Below are 23,093 nucleotides of genomic sequence, written 5' to 3' on the forward strand. Positions count from 1 at the left end.
GATCCACTGGTGAATAACTTTATTTGTAATTAGCCCAGATGTTTCAGTAAAAATTTCAAGGACGTGCAACAATGGTTGTCTGCACTGAAATCTGCCACCGGCAATGTCAGCAGCACCTGCAATGCTGATCATAGTTACACAAGAGGAACATTTCCTTTGAATGCTGCTCTTAACACTGTGGATGTTTCAGAGCAAACATTTCAAATTTTAACTTACTTGGAGAACATTTATAGGCAATCAGGAGGGTGAGGTTCGAAACACTTCACAATGCCCAGAGTTTTATGCTCTATCAGAAAGCATCTCCTCATATGAGATATTGGCCTATCTAAGCATAGAACTTGAAATCCTTCCTCCCACACTTAGCCTTCTCAAGCTGAAACTGTTTCACAAATTTTGTTTGGTGTTCTACTGTAGGGCTGCTGATTAGACAGTACTGCACAAAGCCCTGTAGTCATCGTGTTAAGCATTCTTTTCAAGGTGCATACCAAGTCTACTGTAATTCTTAGTTCTCATACATACCTCTTAGAATGCCACAGCATGATTGGAATGCAAGTCTCACCAATCTGGATTTTCTTCTACTATCCTGCCCAAAATTGGACCACTGCCAGTGACCCTTCTCTGCTGTTGTGCATAAATAATTATGGGGTGCACAGTTTCCCTGTCAAATTTGCTCCTGATACCAGCCCAAAATTATGCAATACATACATTTCTACTCCTCAGCCCTACCAGGACCCTTGCATGGGAAATACCCCAACCTCTCAAAAAGGGTCAGGTTGCACTAGCCTCAGACTCTTGAACAGAATTTTCACACCACCACAATAACCCACATTCAGGCAGCGACTCTCTGATTCAGAGCTCCAATCTTTCACACAAATGGTTGAATCAACCATTGTTGATCAGGGGCAAATCAGATGTCAAGTGTTCATATTGTGGGAATTGGCATTAATTGTTGCTTCAGCCATTTTTTACTCCTACTTTCCACCAGAGCAGCATTACACTGGGGGGAATTTTATGGAGGCGACGGGTATCTTGGCTGGACAGCTGGTGAGAGACCTATGTTGCCTCATTTAGGGAAGGCCTGCTAAATTAAGAGCCAATCTGGCAGTTAACAGGCAAGCCTGCCATGGGATCAGGACTCCAAGGGCAGGAAGTCCTGTCTGCCAAGAGCTGCCGGCCAATCAGAGGCAATTCTTTTGCTCAGTGCCACACGGAAGGGGTGGCTGGTGCAGGAAAAACACCCACCAGAGACCTAGGATCACAGAGTGACCCAGGCCAGAGGTAAGTGACGAAGAGAGGGGTTTCCTGGGGTGGGGGAGGAGGGGACGGAGGGGGGAGGAGGGGACGGAAGGGGGAGGAGGGGACGGACGGGGGGGGAGGAGGGGACGGACGGGGGGGGAGGAGGGGGGGGGACGGGCACGGGTGTAGGAGCAGGGGGAGGGGGAGAGGCCGGGGAGGGGACGGGGGAGGGGGGGGTTGGCAGTAAGGGCTGGAGGCGGCCCTCAGCAGAAAACACTTTAATATATTTCTAAACACATAAATAGTAAGCAGGTGGTCAAAAGAAGGGTGGGACCAATTAGGGACTGAAAAAAGAAATCTTTTTGTGCAGGCAAAGGGTACGGCTGTGGAATGAAACGAGTACTTTTTATCTGCCTTCACTAGAAAAGAGAATGCCAATGCAGCAGTAACTGAGGAGGCAGTAGAGATATTGGATCAGATAAATTCAGCAGGCAGTGGTGCAAAGTATGTGATATCGGTTCAGCCTCCTGTTCAGCATCGGATATTCAGTTCCATTGCACTAAATGGAATTTACTATCAAGCACTGCGCATAACAGCTAGCAATCTGACAATGCCCATTTTGTACCACCGGCTGAGACAGATTTCTATCTCAGTATACTTAAAACGTTGACAGCCCTCAAAGTAGAAAAGTCACCCGGTCCAGATGGGATGCATCCTAGGATGACTTGTGGAGCCTCTGCTTGCAATCTTCCAATCCTCCTTGGATGTTTGAAGGGGGTGGGGGAGGCGGGGGGGTGGGTGGGGAGTTGCCAGCAGAGGACTGGAGGATAGCAAATGTTGTATTCCTGTTCAAAAGAAAGGGGATAGGGATAAACCTGGCAACTATAGGCCAGTCAGTGTAACATTAATAGTGATCATTTTAGACACTAATCGGGGAATTAATTAGCATTGGAAAAGTACGGGTTAATAAGTAAAAGTCATTAAAGCAAATCATATTTCGCTAACTTGATCACATTCTTTGATTAAATAGTGGCGAGGGTTTCAAAATCATGGGGGATCAGTGCAAGTAGGGAGAAATTGTTCCTAAGATAAAAGCAAAATACTGCGGATGCTGGAAATCTGAAAGAAAAACAAAAATACCTGGAAAAACTCAGCAGGTCTGACAGCATCTGTGGAGAGGAATAGTTAATGTTTCGAGTCCGTATGACTCTTCAACAGAACTAAGGAAATGGAGAAATGTGGTGAAATATAAGCTGGTTTAAGGGGTGGGGGGGACAGGTAGAGCTGGATAGAGGGCCAGTGATAGGTGGAGGCAAAGAAGAGACTGCCAAAGATATCATAGACAAAAGGACAAAGGGATGTTGACGGTGGTGATATAATCTAAGGAATGTGCTAATGGGGACATTAAGGGTAGCAAGCAGGACAAGCTGGTGGCAGATGGCCCTAGTGGGGGTGGGGTGGGGGAAGGAATCGAAATAGGCTAAAAGGTGGAGATAAAACAATAGATCGAAATAAATTTAAAAATAGGTGGGAAAAGAATAATATATTTTTTTAATTATAAATTATTGGAAAAGGGGGGATCAGAAACGGGGGGTGGGGATGGAGGAGAGAGTTCATTGCTTGAAATTGTTGAACTCAACATTAAGTCCGGAAGGCTGTAAAGTGCCTAGTTGGAAGATGAGGTGGTGTTCCTTCAGTCTGCGTTGAGCTTCAATGGAACATTGCAGCAGGCCAAGAACGGACATGTGGGCATGGGAGCAGGGTGGTGTTTTGAAAAGGCAAGCGACAGGGAGGTCTGGGTCATGCTTGCGGACAGACAGAAGGTGTTCTGCAAAGCGGTCACCCAGTCTGCGTTTGGTCTCTCCAATGTAGAGGAAACCACATTGGGAGCAGCGAATGCAGTAGACTAAATTTAGGGAAGTGCAAGTGAAGCGCTGCTTCACTTGAGAGGAGTGTTTGGGCCCTTGGATGGTGAGGAGGGAGGAAGTAAAGTGCGCAGTGTTGCACCTTCTGTGGTTGCATGTGAAGGTGCCATGGGAGGGGGTTGAGGTGTAGGGGGTGATGGAGGAGTGCACCAAGGTGTCCCGGAGGGAAAGATCCCTGCGGAAAGCCACTGGGGTGGGGGGGGGGGGTGAAGGGAAGATGTGTTTGGTGGTGGCATCATGCTGGAGTTGACGGAAATGGCGGAAGGTGATCCTCTGAACGCGGAGGCTGGTGGGGTGATAAGTGAGGACAAGGGAGACCCTATCATGGTTCTGGGAGGGAAAGGAAGGTGTGAGGGCGGATGCGCGGGAGATGGGCTGGACCCGGTTGAGGGCCCTGTCAACCACCGTGGGTGGAAAACCTCTGTTAAGGAAGACATGTCAGAGGTACTGTTTTGGAAAGTGGCATCATCAGGACAGATGCGACGGAGGCGAAGGAACTGAGAGAATGGGACGGAGTCCTTACAGGAAGCGGGGTGTGAGGAGCTGTAGTCGAGGTAGCTGTGGAAGTCGGTAGGCTTGTAATGAATATTGGTGGACAGTCTATCGCCAGAAATTGAGACTGAGAGGTCAAGGAAGGGAAGGGAAGTGTCAGTGATGGACCATGTGAAAATGATGGAGGAGTGGAAATTGGAAGCAAAATTAATAAATTTTTCCAGATCCAGATGAGAGCATGAAGCAGCACCGAAGCAGTCATCGATATACCGGAGAAAGAGTTGTGGGAGGGGGCCTGAGTAGGACTGGAACAAGGAATGTTCCACATACCCCATAAAGAGACAGGCATAACTGGGGCCCATGTGGGTACCCATAGCCACATCTTTTATTTGGAGCAAGTGAGATGAGTTTAAGGAAGAATTGTTCAGTGAGAGAACAGGTTCAGCCAGACAGAGGAGAGTAGTGGTGGATGGGGATTGTTCGGGCCTCTGTTCGAGGAAGAAGCGGAGAGCCATCAGACCATCCCGGTGGGGGATGGAGGTGTAGAGGGATTGGACGCCCATGGTGAAGAGGAGGCGTTTCGGGCCAGGGAACTGGAAATTGTTGATATGATGTTGGGCGTGAGAGGAATCGCGGATGTAGGTGGGAAGAGACTGGACAAGGGGAGGGAGAATGGAGTCAAGATAGCAAGAAATGAGTTCCATGGGGCAGGAACAGGCTGACACAATCAGTCTGCCGGGACAGAACTGTTCTTGTTGGCAGAAGAGGATACCGAACTAAGATGATTGGTGAAAAAAGCAACAGTGACATGAGGAAGATTATCTTCTACGTGACAATCGTTAGGATCTGGAATGTTCTGCCTGAGAGTGTGGAAGAAGCATATCCAATCACCATTAAAGAGCATGGAGAGAGAGGCGAGAGGCCATTAAAAAGCGTGAAGAGAGAGGTGAGAGTCCATTAAAGAGTGCGGAGAGAAAGGTGAGAGGCCATTAAAGAGCGCACAGAGAGAGAGAGAGGCGAGAGACCATTAAAGAGCGCAGAGATGAGAGACAAGAGACCATTAAAGAGCACGGAGAGAGAGGCAAGAGGCCATTAAGGAGCATGGCGAGAAAGGCGAGGGGCTAGTAAAAAGTGCAGAGAGAAAGGCGAGAGACCATTAAAGAGCGCAGAGAGAGACGAGAGACCATTAAAGAGCGCAGAGAGAGATGAGAGGCGAGAGACCATTAAAGAGCGCGGAGAGAGACACGAGGGGCCATTAAAGAGTGCGGAGAGAGACACGAGAGGCCATTAAAGAGTGCGGAGAGAGACACGAGAGGCCATTAAAGAGTGCGGAGAGAGAGGCGAGAGACCATTAAAGAGCGGGGAGAGAGACAAGAGGCCATTAAAGAGTGTGGAGAGAGAGGCAAGATGCCATTAAGGAGCGGAGAGAGAGACGACAGGCCATTAAAGAGCATGAGAGGAAAAAGAGCACGAGGGGGAAAAGAGCGTGGAGAGCAGCTGTTGATGAGTAGGATTGGTGAGTATTTCTAGGCTTTAAAGTAAAAGTAAGGTCTTGAGTTTGTGTTTGGGTCTCTAGCCTTTTTTTCTCTTTTTCTTAAAAATAGCTTGTTAAGTATAGGATCGATACTGGTGTAAAAATAATTATAATAAAGTGTAAATAGGGATACTAGAGTAATTAATTAATAAATTAAATATGATAGTGATGGCAGGACAGGTGCTGTGTTGCTGCTGCAGCATGTGGGAACTTCTGGACACCAAGGTGATCTAGAGTGAACACATCTGTAATAAGTGTTTGCAGCTTGAGGAACTTTGGATCCGAGTTGACGAGCTGCAGTCCGAACTGCAGACATTGTGCCACATCAGGAAGGGGGACAGTTACCTGGTCACTTTGCTCCACGAGGTGGTCACACTCCTCAGGTTGGGTTATTCAACTTTGGTCTGTGATCAGGGACAGGAGGGTGTCACTGCAGGTGAAGCAGGTATGGGGGCCCAGGGGTAGTGTTCGAGGAGCCTTGGCCCCTGCAACTGTCCAACAGTTACGAGGTTCTTGCAAGCTGTGTGGATGAGAGCAGGAACTACAGGATGAGCGAACTGACTACAGCACCGTGGTATAGGGAGCCATTCAAGTTGGGGGGGGAGGGGTGGGGGGGGATAGGAACGTAGTGGTGGTAGGAAACAGTATAATTAGGGCGATAGATACTGTTCTCTGCAGCTGTGAGCTTGAGTCCCGAAGGCTGTGTTGCCTGTCCGGTGCCAGGGTTAAGGACAGCTCCTCAGGCTAGAGAGGATATTGGATTGGGATGGGAGGGATCCAGCTGTCGTCATCCACATTGGTACCAATGACACTTATAGGACTAGAAAGGCAGTTCTGCTGAAAGAATTTGAACAGTTAGAAGCTAAATTTAAAAACAGAGCCTCCAAGGCGGTAATCTCAGGATTACTACCTGAGCCATGGGCAAACTGGCATAGGGTAAATAAAGTCAAGGAGTTAAATACGTGGCTCAAAGATTGGTGTGGGAGGAATGGGTTTCAGTTCACGGGGCACTGGTGCCAGTACTGAGGTAGAAGGGAGCTGTTCCGGTGGGATGGGCTTCACTTGAACTGTGCTGGGACCAGTGTCCTGGCAAATTGAATAACTAGGGCTGTAGAGAGGGCTTTAAACTAAATAGATGGTGGGAGGGTTCTGGAGAGGGGATTACACTTTCAAAGCAAAAAGGTATGACAGTAATGCAGGGCAGCTATTTAGGTAATGATACCCAGAGTGTGACAGGAAGGGACAGAATGTACAAACATAAAAAAAGCAGCAAATAGGGTCAAAGAGGGAAAAAATCTTAAAAAGGCAAAACTAATGGCTCTTCACTTAAATGCACCTAGTATTCAGAACAAAATAAAGAATTAACGGCACAAATAGAGGTTAATGGGTATGATCATATAGCCATTACAGAGACATGGTTACAGGGAGATCAACACTGGTAACTAAATATTTAGGGGTATGTGATTTTTCAAAAGGACAGGCAGAAAGGAAAGGGTGGTGGGGTAGCTTTGTTAGTATGACATGGAATAAGTACGATAGCAAGAAATGATCTTGGATTGGAAAATGTAGAATCCATATGGGTGGAGGCAAGAAATAACAAGGAGAAGACGACACCGGTGGGAGTAGTCTATAGGTCCCCCAACAGTAGCTATACTGTAGGACAGAGAATAAATCAGGAGGTAATGAAGGCATGTAAAAAGGGCAGTACATTAATCATGGGTGAATGTATCTTCATGTAGATTGGAAAATTCAAATTGGCAGAGGTAGCCATGAGCAAGAATTCATAGGGTGTATTCAGAACAGTTTCCTAGAACAATATGTTATGGATCCAACCAGGGGTCAGGCTATTTTAGATCTGGTACTGTGTAATGAGGCAGGTTTAATAAATGATCTCAGTGTATAAGGTCCCCTAGGAAACAGTGACCATAACATGATTGAATTTAGCATTCAGTTTGAAAGTACGAAACTTGGTTTGGAAACAACTGTGTTAAACTTAAATATGGGTAATTACAAAGGAATGAGGGCAGAGTTGGCTGCAGTGGACTGGGAAAGTGATTTAGCAGAAAAGATGGTTGATGAATAATGGAAAACGTTTAAGAAAATAGTTCATGACTCATAACAAAGATATATCCCAGTGAGGAAGAAGGATTCTAGGAAGGGGATAAACCAACCACGGTTAACCAAGGAAGTTAAGGATAACATCAAATTGAAAGAAAAGACATATAATGTGGCAAAGATTAGTGCTAAGCTAGAGGATTGGGAAAGTCTTAAAAACCAACAAAAGATGACCAAAAAATAAAGAGGGAGAAGATAAACTTTGAGTGTAAACTAGCTAGTAATATAAAAACGGACAGTAAGAGCTTCTTTAAATCTATAAATAGGAAGAGAGAGGCCAAAGTGAACATAGGCCCCTTTGAGAACGAGGCTGGGGAAATAATAATGGGGAATCAGGAAATGACACAGGAATTGAATAAATATTTTGCATCAGTCTTCTCGGTAGAAGACACTAATAGCATACTAAAAATACTAAATAATCAAGGGGCAATAGGGGGGAAGGAAATAAATACAATAACTATCACTAAAGATAAAGTACTAGGGGAAACTAACGGGGCTAAAGGCTGATAAATCCCCTGGACCTGATGGGTTGCATCCTAGGATACTAAAGGAAGTAGCTACATAAATAGTGGATGCACTGGTAGTAATCTTCCAAGAATTGTTAGATTTTGGAAAACTGCCAATGTAACTCCCTTATTCAAAAAGGAAGACAAAAAAAGGTAACTATAGGCCAGTTAGCTTAACATCCATCATTGGGAAAATGTTAGAGTGTATTATAAAGGATGTAATAGCAGAGCATTTAGAAATGCATAATATAACCAAGCAGAGCCAACATGGCTTCATTAAGGGGAAATCATGCCTGACAAATTTATTAGAATTCTTTGAGGATAGAAAAGGGGAAGCAGTAGATGTAATATATTTGGATTCCCAAAAGATGTTTGATAACGTACCGCACATAAGGCTACTTAATAAGATAAGAGCCCATGGTATTGGGTGTAATATATTTGCATGGATAGAGGATTGGCTAACTAATAGAAGACAGAGAGTTGGGACAAGGGCCATATTTTCAGGATGGCAACCTGTAACTAGTGGAGTGCCACAGGGATCTGTGCTGGGGCCACAATTTACAATATATATTAACAATTTAGATGAGGGAAGTGACTGTATTATCAGCAAGTTTGCAGATGACACAAAAAATAGGTAGGAAGGGAAGTGGTGAGGATGACACCAAGAGTCTACAGAGGGATACAGACAGGTTGAGTGAGTGGGTAAAAACTTGGCAGATGGAATATAATGTGGGAAAATATGAGGTTATGCACTTTGGCAGGAAGAGTAGAGGAGCTGAATATTATTTAAATGGAGAAAGACCGCAGAATGCTACAGGACAGCGGGATTTGGAAATCCTCATGCATGAGTCTCAAAAGGCTAACATCCAAATTCAGCAGATAATAGGGAAGGTAAATTAAACGTTGGCCTTTATTTCAAAGGGAATTGAGTATAAAAATGGGGAAGTCATGCTAAAACTATACAAGGCACTAGTTAGAGCACAGCTAGAATACTGTGAACAGTTTGGTCCCCTTATCTAAGGAAAGATATACTGGCATTGGAGGAAGTCCAGAGAAGGTTCACTAGGTTGATCCTGGGTATGGAGGGATTTTCTTATGAGGAGAGGTTGAGTAGGTTGGGCCTGTACTCATTGGAGGTAGGAATAATGAGAGGTGACCCTATTGAAACACATAAGATTCTTAGTGGGCTTGTAAGGCTAGATGCTGAAAGGTTGTTTCCCCTTGTGGAAGAGTCTAGGGCCAGAGGGCATAATCTCAGAGTAAGGGGTTGCCCATTTAAGGCAGAGATGAGCAGGAATTTCTTCTCTCAGAGGGTAGTGAATCTGTGGAATTCTTTACCGCAGACGGCTACAGAGGCTGGGCCGTTAAGTATATTCAAGGCTGAGATACAGATTTTTAATCGGTAAGGGAATCAAGGGTTATGGGGAAAAGGCAGGAAAGTGGCATTGAGGATCATCAGATCAGCCATAATCGCATTGAATGGTGGAGTAGACTTGATGGGCTGAATGGCCTGCTTCTACGTCTTATGGTCAATCATGGTTTTCAAAAGAAAATTGGATAAGCACATAAAGAGGCAATAATTGCATGGCTACAGAAAATGGGCAGGAAAGTGGGCCAAGCACAGTTGCTCTTGCAGAGCTGGCACAGAAACAAGCCAAATGGTCTCTTTCTGTGCTGTAACCATTCTATAGGCTCTTATAATTGATGAACTTTGAAAAGGTGCAAGACATAGTACCACATTATACACTATTCCATGTTATTAAAGCAACAGCAGCAGCATGGATACAAAATTGACAACGGGCCAGAAAGCAGAGAGTAATGGTGAATGGATGTTTTTTCAAACTGGAATGAAGGTGTCCCCCAGTAGCCAGTATTGGGACCACTGTTCTTTTTGATATATACTAAGACATAGACTTGGGTATAAAAGATATAATTTCAAAGATTTCACATGATATGAACTTAGTAATGTTGTAAACAATGAAGAGGATAGTAACAGACTTCAGGAGGACAGAGAACGGTGAAATGGGCAGACATGTGGCAAATGAGATTTAATGATGAGAAGTGTGAAATGATATGTTTTGTTAGGAGGAATGAGAAGAGATAATATGAAATAAATGATACAATTCTAAAGGGAGTGCAGGAACAGAGAACTCTGGTATGTACACAAATCTTTGAAGATGAAAGGACAAGATGAGGAATCTGTAAAAAAAATGGAATTATGTTGCATTTATTAATAGAAGAACAGATTACAAAACAAGGAAGCTATGCTAAACTTTATAAAACACTAGTTAGGCATCAGCTGGAGTATAGTTTTCAATTCTAGGATCCACACTTTAGGAAGAATATCAAAGCCCTGGAGAGGGTACAGCAGCAATATACTAAAATGGTATCAGAAATTAGTGGCTTCAGTTGTGTGGAGAGACTGCAGAAGCTGGGGTTGTTCTCCATGGAGCAGAGATGATTAGCAGGAGATTTGATAGAAGTATTCAAAATCATGAATGGTTTGATGGAGTAAAGAAGGATAAATATTTAAAGGAAAACATTTACAATGTTTACAGGTTATGGGGAAAGAGCAGGAACTGGGATTAATTGGTTAGTTCTGGCAAAGAGCCAGCACAGGCACAATGGGCCAAATGGCCTCCCTCTGTGCTGTTTCATTCTATGGTTCTATTGTATTAGATAAAACAAACCTACCAGCATATTGGACCAATCTGTAACTGACAGCAGAAATGAACTAAATGGGTGTGGCACCAAGTGAGCAATTCAAGGGAGTTGCATGTATGGTACTATCAAGAGAGTTCCAAAGCAAATTCTTAAATAAAAAGCATGCAGTTTCTCATGTTTGCTGGATTGACCTTGAGTTTAATTAATTGTGTGAAGGAAACATAAAAGTTATGGAAATTTGCAATAGCTAAAATCAATTTCAAATTTGTTATTCAAAATCTTAATAAAATTAAACGAGCATTTTCCTAACATCAAGATGACTAAGTGTACTTCTGATCTAAACAATTAAAGTAGTGTTAAAGTACTTAAAGGGTAAATAATCAAAACAGACAGTCCTGAAATGTGACCGTCTCCATAAAGAAATTGTGCAGCCATTAAAAATCATAAGGTCTATGCATTAAGTGTTATAAAGGAATGATTCACACATTCAACATAAGAAATTCGTGACAAAAGTAGCAAGATTGTAAATCAATTTAATGAGAAACAGATTTGCTAAGAACTATTAGTTATATCAAGCTTATTGAAAACAACACCCACAAAACAACATTCCCCCCACTCCACCACCACATGTAGAAAAATAGTGTATTCAATAGTGCCAGTTGTGGGAACAATGTATGATCAGAAAACTAAATATAGACACATGCAAATACAATAGTAAACTGATGATCAATTAGCAGAAAATTTGCTGAAGCTTTCATTATTTAAGTATATACTACAAATAAAATTCTGGGTATTGAGTCAAAACAAGAAAAAACAGACATAATTGTATTAGTCAACACTCCCTTCTTCCTACTCACAATAAATTAAAGCTGCTGATTAAGGTATTATCTTTCAAATTGGTGACAGTTTAGAGACTTAATAATCTTAAACAAATTTGCTTTTTAAAAAATTCAAATTTTGGAAATTAGTCACACGTGGACAGTTTTTAACTTGCTTAGTTTCAAAAGGAACTCTGAATGAAGCAATTTGTAAAAAAGGGTCAACAACGTCAGTTCAGATTTACCTCCCTCCTGAAGTAAGAGCAAGCAAGTTATAGAACCTCAATACCATTGTTGGTAATTACTCTCCCACTCAACCCTATTTTTTGAGGAAAATTTGTTTATGGTGGTATTTGGTGTTGCATATGACCCTGGATTTTATTTCACATTAAAATATGTAGTAAATCACATTTTAATTAAAGAAAAGGAAATAAGTCATTCAATAACTTAAACAGGGATGGTGAGATAGCAAGTTTATATTTATGGATACAAACACATGATTTCCACACTTTTTTTGAAAAAAAGAACCCAGTTAAAATCCAGTGAACTATATTGAAGATAATAACATGGTATACAAAGTAATGGAAGAGAAAGCTTTCAGCTTAATGGTGACATTCCCAACTCCAAATCGGAAGGTGAAAAGTTTAAGCAACATCCCAGCAGCCTCACTGAGTGAAAGGATTTGCTCCATGATATATCTCTAAATATTGGGTTGACAGCAGGGTACTTGTATCTGATGGGCAGGGGTGCTCCCCCCCCCAACCCCATCTCCTAACCTGACCATCCTAAAAGGTAGTTGGGGTACTTTAGCCTGGATTCTTAGAAAGGACCATTGAAGGCTGCTACCAAAGAGGCAAGTTCTTCTAAAAATACTTGGCTGAATACTCCTCCTGTTCCACAACAAAACTGAGGGCCAATGCTTGCCTAAATCTTGATTGCCTTCCTCCCTCCACCTTCCAGGCTTGGCCCTCGACTGGATTCCCAGTTAGCTCATCTTGTGTCCCCTCCCACCATGGACCAGCAAGCTTCCTCTGGGACTGAGACTGGTGCTCACCAGTAATATCTTACAGAGGCCGCCAGACCAATTTTCACCGTCGGCCTCATTACGTGTGTCTAGTATATGCTGCACCTGGAACATGTCCTTATCCTTGCGCAATTCAATTTCCAGGCACTTGTGCTCTCAGTTAGGATTTTCCCTAGTGCAGAATTCAATGATGGATGGACATGACATTCATATTTATCAGTAGAGCGGTGAGGAGACTATTGGCAGGGGAATGGTGGGGGGAGTGGGGGTGGTGGTGGTGCGGTGGCAAGGAATAGCAGAACAAATGCCCAAGCATAATAAGTCACAATGCTGGCTACAATACAGACAGAACTTTTATACAGATTTCCTACAATAATTATCTGATTGATAGAAAGATAATAGAGTGCCGCTACTACAATGAATGGAAGGAAATTATCTAACATGCATAATCTAACATAACTCATAACAAACTATGACGATATTATCTAAATCATGCCTAACAATTCTGGAAAGTCAATTACAGCATCAGTGGCACTAGTTAAACATCTTTTTGCCTATGGATTGTATGTTAGATTATATTGCCTTTAGACAAACTACTGACTTCAATTCAGCATTCATCTAGATTGACTGCTATGTTCTGGTCCCACTTAATACATTTGTCTATAGGAAAACTCAAACCACTGCTTTACAAAATGAAAAGCCAGGATATAAAATGTACAGGACCCATTGTCAGAGGAAGAATTTAAAAGCACCAAACATGCTGCCAAACTGTACTCCCCACCCAATTATCAAACACAGGATACAACCAAGTTTGTTTACATCTTACAATTGAATGCACACAAAAAAGGTCCCTGCACAGCTCCGTTGTCAGGTCAATAATCAGTGTTGAAAAACTGAAATATCCAGATAAACTTGTACCTCACTTCCCTCCCTCAAATACATGTCAAAGGTCCACTTTCCTTCCCTAGGTTACTCCCCATTAGTCTTATATAAATTGTCAGCTGTGCAATGGCTTTATGAGACTTGTAATAATAACCCTTTATTTACATCTACAACTGTATTTTAAAAACGTTCAATTTTTTTAATATGTTTCCAGTCCCATCTGAATCTTGCATTGCATGTGCTCCATAGAGCATATCTATACTTACATGACACTAATTGTAATAGACCAAATTATAGCTAAATGAGGTGTAGCATTATCAGGAAAAACACAGGAGGGGTAAACTGGGTAGCTCCCAAAAATGGGCCTGGGGATCATGATGAATGATTAGCCCTCGACTGTTGATTGAAATGTAGGCAGCATGCCAACTTCAATTTTGGACCCCTGCTGATACATGTAGGCAGCACTAACAGTGCTGTTCACTGGCTACACACTTCAGCAGGAGCCCAAAATTGTAACTTCCAAGCACTTCTTAAAGCTAGTCTGCACTTCTTAAAGCTAGTCTGCACTTCTTAATAGGGGGTACAAGATGGCTGGAGTAGGCACTGGGAGTCATACAGGAAGTGAATCTGACTTGGGAAAGATGGGGAAAATGGAACCAAGATTTTCCCACGTTGCACAGGATGCCTTGGTGAAGGAGATGGAAATAGGAGAGATGTCCTATATCCGCAGGAGACCAGGAGGCTCACAAGTCACGTGGTCAAAATGCAATGGGAGCAGATTGCCATAGAGGACAATGCTAATGATCTAGACCCAAGGACCTGAATGCAGTGCTGCAAGAAGCTCGATGGTTTCAAACGAGTGGTTAAGTGAATGTATCTTCAAATGCCAAATTCTTCCAATTCTGCCTCAGACACTCCTCAATTCACCACACCCCTATCACTCACATACCAAAACCCTCCATCAATCAAGACTCATACCTAACATTCATATGATCCACCGTACCCTCACACACTTACCATTGCTGCCAGCCTCATACCCACATCTCACAGGTAGGACAAACAATTCAACCGTGACAGCCACTTAACCCAAACAGGTTGCATAACACTCACTGACATACTTGCAGGATAAGTGGTGCACAACCTGAGGTAGCAGGAGCTAATTGAAGGGTGATAGGTACAATACACCCATGAAGAAAAGGGTGCTGGTCATTATTGGAACAGCAATTGTTGTGCCTGTGGTCATTGTCAGGGCTGAATCAATGGAAGATGAAGGTATTCTCGTAACTAATCCTCCTCATCACATCCCACTTCCCCCTCATCCCACACTCTCTTCTGGCATAAGCATGAAATTCTTGCATTCCCCCCTCCCCTCGCCACAAGCTTATCCCTGTGCCTTTCTCCTTTCACATGCCCAAAAAATGCAACCAACTCAATTTCAAAACTCTCAACCACCTGTATAGATATTGACACTGTGCAGGATTTATATGATCGTATAGGGGCAGGATTTGCACCTGGTGAGACACCGGGAATGAGTGTATTGCAGCCAGGGCAGAGGACAGTGTCGTGCAGATCTCAGCTCAGCAGAGGGCAAGTTTGCACAAGTTCAGTTGCAGAGGAGTCAGTTGTACACTTCAATGGGACACCTATAGAAGAGGACTTTGATGGGGGTGGTGGTGGCAAAGTGGTATTGTCACTGGACTAGTATTCCAGAGACCCAGGCTAATGCTCTGAGGGCCTAGGTTCAAATCTCACCATGGCAGCTGGTGAAATTTGAATCCAATAAAAATCTCGAATTAAAATTCTACAATACCACTGTCGATTGTTGTAAAAACCCATCTGGTTCACTAACGTCCTTTAGGGAAGGAAATCTACTGTCCTTACATGGTCTGGCCCACATGTGACTCCAGACCCACAGCAATGTGACTGACTCTTAAATGCCCTCTGAACATGGGCAATTAGGGATGCCAGTGATGCCCACATCCCATGAACGAATAAAAAAAAATTCACTTGAAATGCTTGATGCGTTGGGAAACATGCCAAAAAGCCTGCATTTACTGCCAAAGAGCATGGAGGTGTGATGCACCAACCTGGCACAGGGGCTTTATGCAGAGCTGGCAGCCCATTCATTCCAGCATGGAAATAGTGGCCAACTCCTTTAACACACAATGCAGCATTTGATGGCTAATGTCACAGCTTCCACTGCAACTCATCAAGGTTCCTTTGACAGCACCTTCCAAACCCATGACCTCTGCCATCTAGAAGGATAAGGGTAGCAGACACATGGGAACACCAGCACCTGCAAGTTCCCCTCCAAGCCACTCATCATCCCGACTTGGGAAAACATCACCATTCCTTCACTGTTTAATAACCCTGGAACTCCCTTCCTAACAACGCTGTGGATGTACCTACATCAAATGGACTGCAGCAGTTCAAGAAGGCAGCTTACCACCGCCATCTCAAGGGCAATTAGGGATTGGCAATAAACGCTGGCTTAGGCAGTGACACCCACATCCATGAAAGAATAGGTTTTTTAAAAAAGCACAAGCAGCTTCTGCCAAAAATCTGAATATTAGAGCGGAAGCTCAGACTGAAGTCATTCAGGGTCAGTTTGCTGCCATCATGGCTGTGGATATCAGTGTTCAAAGTGGCTTGCAGGGTGTCAGAGCAGCCCAGCAATCTGGCCTCCAACATCATCCTAGGGGAGTGGTAGCAGCTCCATGAAGCACGAACCTACTGTGCTCCCTGAGGATGACAGCATCAGTGCCCCCATTACTGCAACCCTGCCGGTTCCCTTACTGTTGCCCGTCAGTCTACCAGCTCAGACTGCTGCCACCCATGCAGAGATGATGCAGTCCACATCTGAGCCTTCTAGGCTGCGAGCTAACTGAAGTCATTCTCCATCTGCAGTCTCCTCCACTGAAAGTTAGCAGCCTTTTGCTAGCCATGTGACAGCCACTGGGGTGGTGAATTCACATAGAAGGCAGGTACTAAGGGAATGCACAAGGGTGATTAGTTTACATTTGTATGCAAACTTGCTTTATAAATTTGGTTTGGAATGTTTGTTTTATGGTCGCTTTTATTTTTGCATTGTGGCCAAGGTGACAATGTGATGGTTAGTAACAGAGGGAGTGTGGGACTATGCCCGAATTGAGAATTGGGGTTGTGCTTACTGGTATCTCACTTGAAGCTGGGCAGAAAGGGCTGCCTACACGCATCAACTGCAGCTGGAGGATCATCAGTTCAGTGGTCAGCCCAAAACCTGTTGGTCTTCCAGTGCAAAGAGTTGCCCCCAGCCAAGTGTTGCAGACTGGCACATTCCAAGATCCAGGACTACGTGCTGAGGGACGCACTAAAGTTTGGAGTAGCTGCCACAAATGCGCAGTGGGGAAAGGTCACTGTCTAAGACCTTTCAGCCATAGTGCACTGAAGGGGTTGGGAATTGTATAGACCCTTCGGGCTGTATGACTCACATCGAAATTATGCAGTGAATACTACACGTATCACAACTGTATTGAAGTACCTCAGACTGCAACATGATCTATATGGAGATAACTTGAATACCACTGCACTGTCTGACTGTAGTGACCATGTTGAAATGTCTGTAACGTTCATTGATTGTATTGAAGCACCTCATGATGTATGCGGAAAACTTGAATATGATTGCACTTTTTGTGATGGCCATTTTGAAATGTTTTGTAATGTGCTTTCAGATATTTTATGAATAAAGTATATTTTTCCAAAAAAATAGGGCTGCCTACATTGCCCTCATCTCCCTTACTCCTCCTCCTCCTCTCCTAGCAGCTTATCCTATTCTCTGTTCCTTGTGTTTATTCTCCAGTCAAGCTCTATTTCAAAAGAAAAGTCAATTACTGCACCCATTTCTGGCAGCAACTGGTTTGTGCAGAAGCTTTGAATTTAGGCAAAGTCCCTCAGCACTTACCACACCGCTCCCTGCAGACTTTCGCAACTTTTAGCCACTATGGAAAGCAGCAAACATTTGTAGAATTGTACCAACAGCCAGAAACAAAAATCAACCAGCAACTAGTTGATAATCCTTAAATAGCACTGCAGGCAGATAGGGGGGTGGGGGGGCATCTTCCTGCTGCTTAACTCTTGTTTCTCTTGATCAGCTGTGACACGTTCAGAGATGATATCAGCTGGAGAACTGGGCTCCAAAATGGCACTGTTGATTAACTTCAAATCAGTGTTGCATGCTGACTTGACATCACAATCTACCTGTTCTACATACTTTGAACTTGCTGCACTCTATCGCCTTCACCAATAAGGTATTCAACACAATTTTCAGCAGAACAATGTGCCCAAACATCGGGTGCCATTTTGAACCCAAAACGGCACCAGTTGCTCTGAACATTGGGTGTTACCAAACCAAAATTCATGCCCGTGGTGCCTTACATTTGAGAAGAATAACATCAACAGTCTGTTATTGCTAGGCTTCAAATATAATGGTGAGGATCTGACAAAAAAAATCTGATGCCTTTAAAAGAAAGCTATACAAAGTAACAATAGGGGGTTATGGCTTGTAAACCACAGGAGAAAAGCTAAGTAATTCCTATTCCACTTTTGATGGTTGTTAGAAATTCTATTTAAAAAAGCATCACCAGAAGGAGAAAGCCTCTTGAGGTTACAGCCATTTCCTGTGATCATACATAATGTGCTTCAAAAGTTGGTTTTCTACCAATTCTGTTGATCAATTGCACCTCCTTCAGATTCTCTTTTTCCTATCATGTTTACATCTGATGTGACTCAATGACAAGTACTGTCTAGGCATGAGAAGTCAGCCTGTCATGTTGATTTATGAGTGCATCAAACTGCGACTTGTCCAAACTGAAACTCACAGTTCATTAATTAGAGCATTGTGACTTTGAAGACTACACTCAGACTGTGGGGTTTTAACATTTGCCTTAATTTATATGCTCTGAAATGTGTATCTCTAAGGAAAAACTGAAATTCCCTGTCTGTCTTTGAACTTCTTTTGACTACACAATAATCATTTCTTTGTCCATCATGAAGACTGCATCCCCAAGTCATTAATGCACATTGAACTGCAGTTGATGAGTAAGCCTTTCTGAATTAGAAAACAGAAAAGAAACAAAGCTAAGACACCAGTGGAAAGCCTTCACTACAGACATATCTCACAACGTCAGGCCTCTTTCTGCCATTTCCATTTTAATTATAGCATATTACTTCTTTCAATACATGTACATACCTCTTTAGTTGGTTTCCCAGCATGTTGTTGCTGCAGAAGCTGAAGATGCAACTGCTCTTGCTGTTTCTTATAAAATTCCTGAAGCTGTTGCTGTTGTGACAAAGGTTATAAAATAATTACAATAGAACAAAATGAACATTTAAAACATTTTTATTTGTCATGACACACAGGCCTGCAGTTTGAAAAGAGATACACAGTTGCGTCCTATCAACACTTGTCTGACCTTTTGGATCAAAACTTGCCAATAAATCCCTCAGTGTATGAACTATTCTTAGCATTATCATTTCAGAACTAATCTTCAAAATGAACTGATGAAAACATGCCATTTTCCACACTACCTAATTAAAATATGGCAAGAAATGACCTTTGTCTATAACAAGGAAGCCAAAAAATGTCCTTGCTGAGAATACATGGTTATTCACGGAGCAGTCAATGTAATAATTCATAGGAGTAATTATTAGCAATTTTCTAAACAGGTCACTCAAAAGTGATCCGTAAGCAAGAGCAGTCAACCTCCTCTAATATATCTGGCACAAGGGCATAACACCAGAATTAGTGGCGTTATTTCAGGAACAGACTCACCGAGAAAAAATGTGAATTCAATTAAAATCTGAATCTGACAAAAGCTCCATTTTCAGACAGAGTTAAGATCAGCTTTAATCAGCATGGTCCAAACTCATTCACTTTAACACTCTCCCTATTTGTGCTGCACTTTGTGCTTTTTTAAAAAAATCATTCACGGGATGTGGGCTTCGCTGGCTGGGCCAGCATTTATTGCCCATCTCTAGTTGCCCTTGAGAAGGTGGTGGTGAGCTGCCTTCTTGAAACGCTGCAGTCCATGTGGTGTAAGTACACCCACAGTGCTGTTAGGAAGGGAGTTCCAGAATTGTGACCCAGCGACAGTGAAGGAACGTTGATATATTTCCAAGACAGGATGGTGAATGACTGGGAGGGCAATTTCCAGGTGGTGGTGTTCCCATCTAGCTGCTGCCCTTGTCCTTCTAGGTGGTAGTGGTTGTGGGTTTGGAAGGTGCTGTCTAAGGAGCCTTGGTGAATTCCTGCAATGCATCTTATAGATGGTACACACTGCTGCTACTGTGCGTCAGTAGTGGAGGGAGTGAATGTTTGTGGATGTGGTGCCAATCAAGCGGACTGCTTTGTCCTGGACAGAGTCCAGCTTCTTCAGTGTTATAGCAGCTGCACCCATCCAGGCAAGTGGGGAGTATTCCATTACACTCTTGACTTGTGCCTTGTAGATGATACACAGGCTTTGGGGAGTCAGGTGGTGAGTTACTCATTGCACGATTCCTAGCCTCTGACCTGCTCTTGTAGCCACAGTATTTATATGGCTAGTCCAGTTCAGTATGACTCCAACCAGAGGAGAGTTTTCCCCGATTCCCATTGACTCCAGTTTTGCTAAGGCTCCTAGGTGCCACACTCTGTCAAATGCTGCCTTGATGTCAAGGGCAGTGACTCTCACCTCACTTCGGGAATTCAGCTCTTTTGTCCATGTTTGAACCAAGGCTGTAATGAGGTCAGGAGCTGAATGGCTCTGGTAGAACCCAAACTGGGCATCAGTGAGCATGTTATTGTTAAGCAAGTGCCGCTTGATAGCACTGTTGGTAAATCGTTCCATTACTTTATTGATGATCAAAAGTAGACTGATGGGGGCGGTAAATGGCTGGGTTGGATTTGTCTTGCTTTTTGTGTACAGGACATACCTGGGCAATTTTCCACATAGCCGGGTAGATGCCAGTGTTGTAGCTGTACTGGAACAGCTTGGTTAGGGGTGCGGCAAGTTCTGGAGCACAAGTCAAGTACTGAAGTCTTCAAGTACTATTTCCGGAATATTGTCAGGGCCCATAGCCTTTGCAGTATCCAGTGCCTTCAGCCATTTGTTGACATCACATGGAGTGAATCGAATTGGCTGAAAGCTGGCATCTGTGATGCTGGGGACCTCCGGAGGAGGCCGAGATGGATCATCCATTCGGCACTTCTGGCTGAAGATTGTTGCGAATGCTTCAGCCTTATCTTTTGCACTGATGTGCTGGGCTCCTCCATCATTGCAGATGGGGATATTTGTGGTGCCTCCTCCTCCAGTGAGTTGTTTAATTGTCCACCACCATTCATGACTGGATGTGGCAGGACTGCAGAGCTTAGATCTGATTCATTGGTTGTGGGGTCACTTAGCTCTGTCTATCACTTGCTGCTTATGCTGTTTGGCATGCAAGTAGTCCTGTGTTATAGCTTCACCAGGTTGACACCTCATTTTTAGGTGTGCCTGGTGCTGCTCCTGGCATGCCCTCCTGCACTCTTCATTTATCCAGGGTGATCCCCTGGCTTGATGGTAATGGTAGAGTGGGGGATATGCTGGGTCATGAGGTTACAGATTGTGTCCGAGTACAGTCCTGCTGCTGCAGATGGCGCACAGTGCCTCATGAATGCCCAGTCTCGAATTGCTGGATCTGTTCGAAATCTATCCCATTTAGCACGGGTGATAGCCACACAACACGATGGAGGGTATCCTCAATGTGAAGGCAGGGCTTCGTCTCCACAATGATTGTGCGGTGGTCAATCCTACCGATACTGTCATGAACAGATGCTTCTGCAGCAGGCAGGTTGGTGAGGATGAGGTCAAGTATGTTTTTCCCTCTTGTTGGTTCCCTCACCGCCTGCCGCAGACCCAGTTTAGCAGCTATGTCCTTTAGGACTCGGCCAGCTCGATCAGCAGTGGTGCTACCTTTCCTTGCCCATGTTTGACCTGATACCATGAGTCGATGTTGAGGACTCCCAGGGCAACTCCCTCCCAACCATATACCACTGTGCCGCCGCCTCTGCTGGGTCTGTCCTGCTGGTGGAACAGGGATGGTGATGGTGGAGTCTGGGAGGTATGATTCTGTGAGGATCTGTAAGGTATGATTCCGTGAGGATGACCATGTCATATTGCTTGACTAGTTAATGAGACAGCTCTCCCAATTTTGGCACTAGCCCCCAGATGTAAGGAGGACATTGCAGGGTCAACAGGGCTGCGATTGCTGTTGTCGTGTCCAGTGCCTAGGTTCATGCCGGGTTGTCCGTCCGGTTTCATTCCTTTTTTGTGGCTTTGTAGGTGGCTTGCTAGGCCATTCCAGAGGGCATTTAAGAGTCAACCACATTGTTGTGGGTCTGGGGTCACATGTAGGCCAGGCCAGGGAAGGACAACAGAGTTCCTCCCCTAAAGGACATTAGTGAAGTAGATGGGTTTTTACAACAATCAACAATGGTTTCATGGTCATCATTAGACTTTTGATTCCAGATTTTTATTGAATTCAAATTCCACCATCTGCTCTGGTGGGATTCGAACCGAGGTCCCCAGAACATTACCCTGGATCTCTGGATTACTAGTCCAGCGACAATACCACTACACCATCGCCTCCCTATAACTAGGGACTGAAGCAGTCTAAAATGTGCATAATGCTGAGGGAAGCTACATCTTGCCCAACTACTGATCACTGCAGAACAAAACCCATTAAGAAAAACATTGCAGGCTTGGAGGCTAAATTGGATGGGTCACCAAAAGCAAGCATGGGATCATGGGGCAGAATTTTATGTTGTGCCAGGGTTCCCCACCCCTGGTGAAATGTCAGTGGTAAACATGCTCCCACTCTGGTGGGTTGCACCTCCATTTTACGCTCGGTGGGGTATTAATTGTCTTAGGTTGAGGCCTGCCTCCATCTGGGTAGTGAGTCCCACCTCTGGAAGCAGCCAGCCAATCAAATGGCCAGCAGCTCTCTGGTCTCAGCAGCGCCACTGAGACCGGTGACCACTGCTGGGACTGCACCCAGTCCCTGACAGTGATCACCGCGGAAGTCACATGGGGAGGTAAAGTGGGGGGATTTTGGCAAGGCCAGGCTAAGAGGCCCAGACAGCGGGGGGCGCGAGGAGCACGGAGGTTTGGATGCACAGGCCAGGGGGAAGAGGAAACCCAGGAGAGGGGAAAGAACTTTGTGGATTAGGGCTCTGATGAGCCCAGGATAGCCTTTAAGGAAGTACTCCCCGTTTCCCACCAATAGCTCAAGCAGAGAGACCCAGCGGACTTTAAAGTTGGAGTCGGCCTCCATCTGGTGCCACAAAAATTGCAGCGGGAGCAAAAAGAATCTAGATTCTCTGGATTACTCCCAGTGCCATGCACTAGTTGGCACAGAGATAGGAAGATAACAAAACTAAGTCTGTGGTTGGCAAGCTGGTGCAGGAAGGAGGGCTTTAGATTCCTGGGGCATTGGAACTGATTTTGGGGGAGTTGGGATGTGTACAAGCTGGACGGGTTGCACTTCCACACGGCTAATGCTGTTGGGTAGGGTTTAATTTAACTAGGCAGGGAGATGGGAATCTGTGCGTAAATTCAAAAGGAAGAGAAGCAAATCCAGCAATAGAAGGCAGAAAATTAGTAAGCAAGCATGGAAGGTCAAAGAAACAAAGGCTACAAAATAGACAAGAAAGGAGTTGCTCAGTGATTGGTGGTATGTATTTCAATGCAAAGAGCCTAGTGAATAAGGCAGATGAGTACTGGGCACAGATAGTCATGTGGAAGTATATTATCATAGCTATTACTGACAAATGGCTTAAAGGGGGGCAGGAATAGCAGCTCACATTCCTGGTTACAGGGTTTTTGGACAGGATCGACAGGGAAT

The 23,093-nt window shown here is 44.1% G+C and overlaps 1 protein-coding gene across 15 annotated transcripts in view; it reads right to left on the reverse strand.

Annotated features, from left to right (window-relative positions):
• foxp1b (forkhead box P1b) overlaps positions 1-23,093 on the reverse strand; it is a 505,775-nt gene that overhangs the window by 107,702 nt on the left and 374,980 nt on the right. For all 15 annotated transcript variants that reach the window (XM_078543713.1, XM_078543710.1, XM_078543714.1 and 12 more), the window contains one exon: positions 18,424-18,513. In XM_078543713.1, coding sequence (XP_078399839.1) covers positions 18,424-18,513 — 90 coding nt within the window. The remainder of the gene's footprint in view (positions 1-18,423; positions 18,514-23,093) is intronic.

Source organism: Cetorhinus maximus, chromosome 6 (assembly GCF_964194155.1).
Source record: "Cetorhinus maximus chromosome 6, sCetMax3.hap1.1, whole genome shotgun sequence".
Lineage (NCBI taxonomy): Eukaryota > Metazoa > Chordata > Chondrichthyes > Lamniformes > Cetorhinidae > Cetorhinus > Cetorhinus maximus.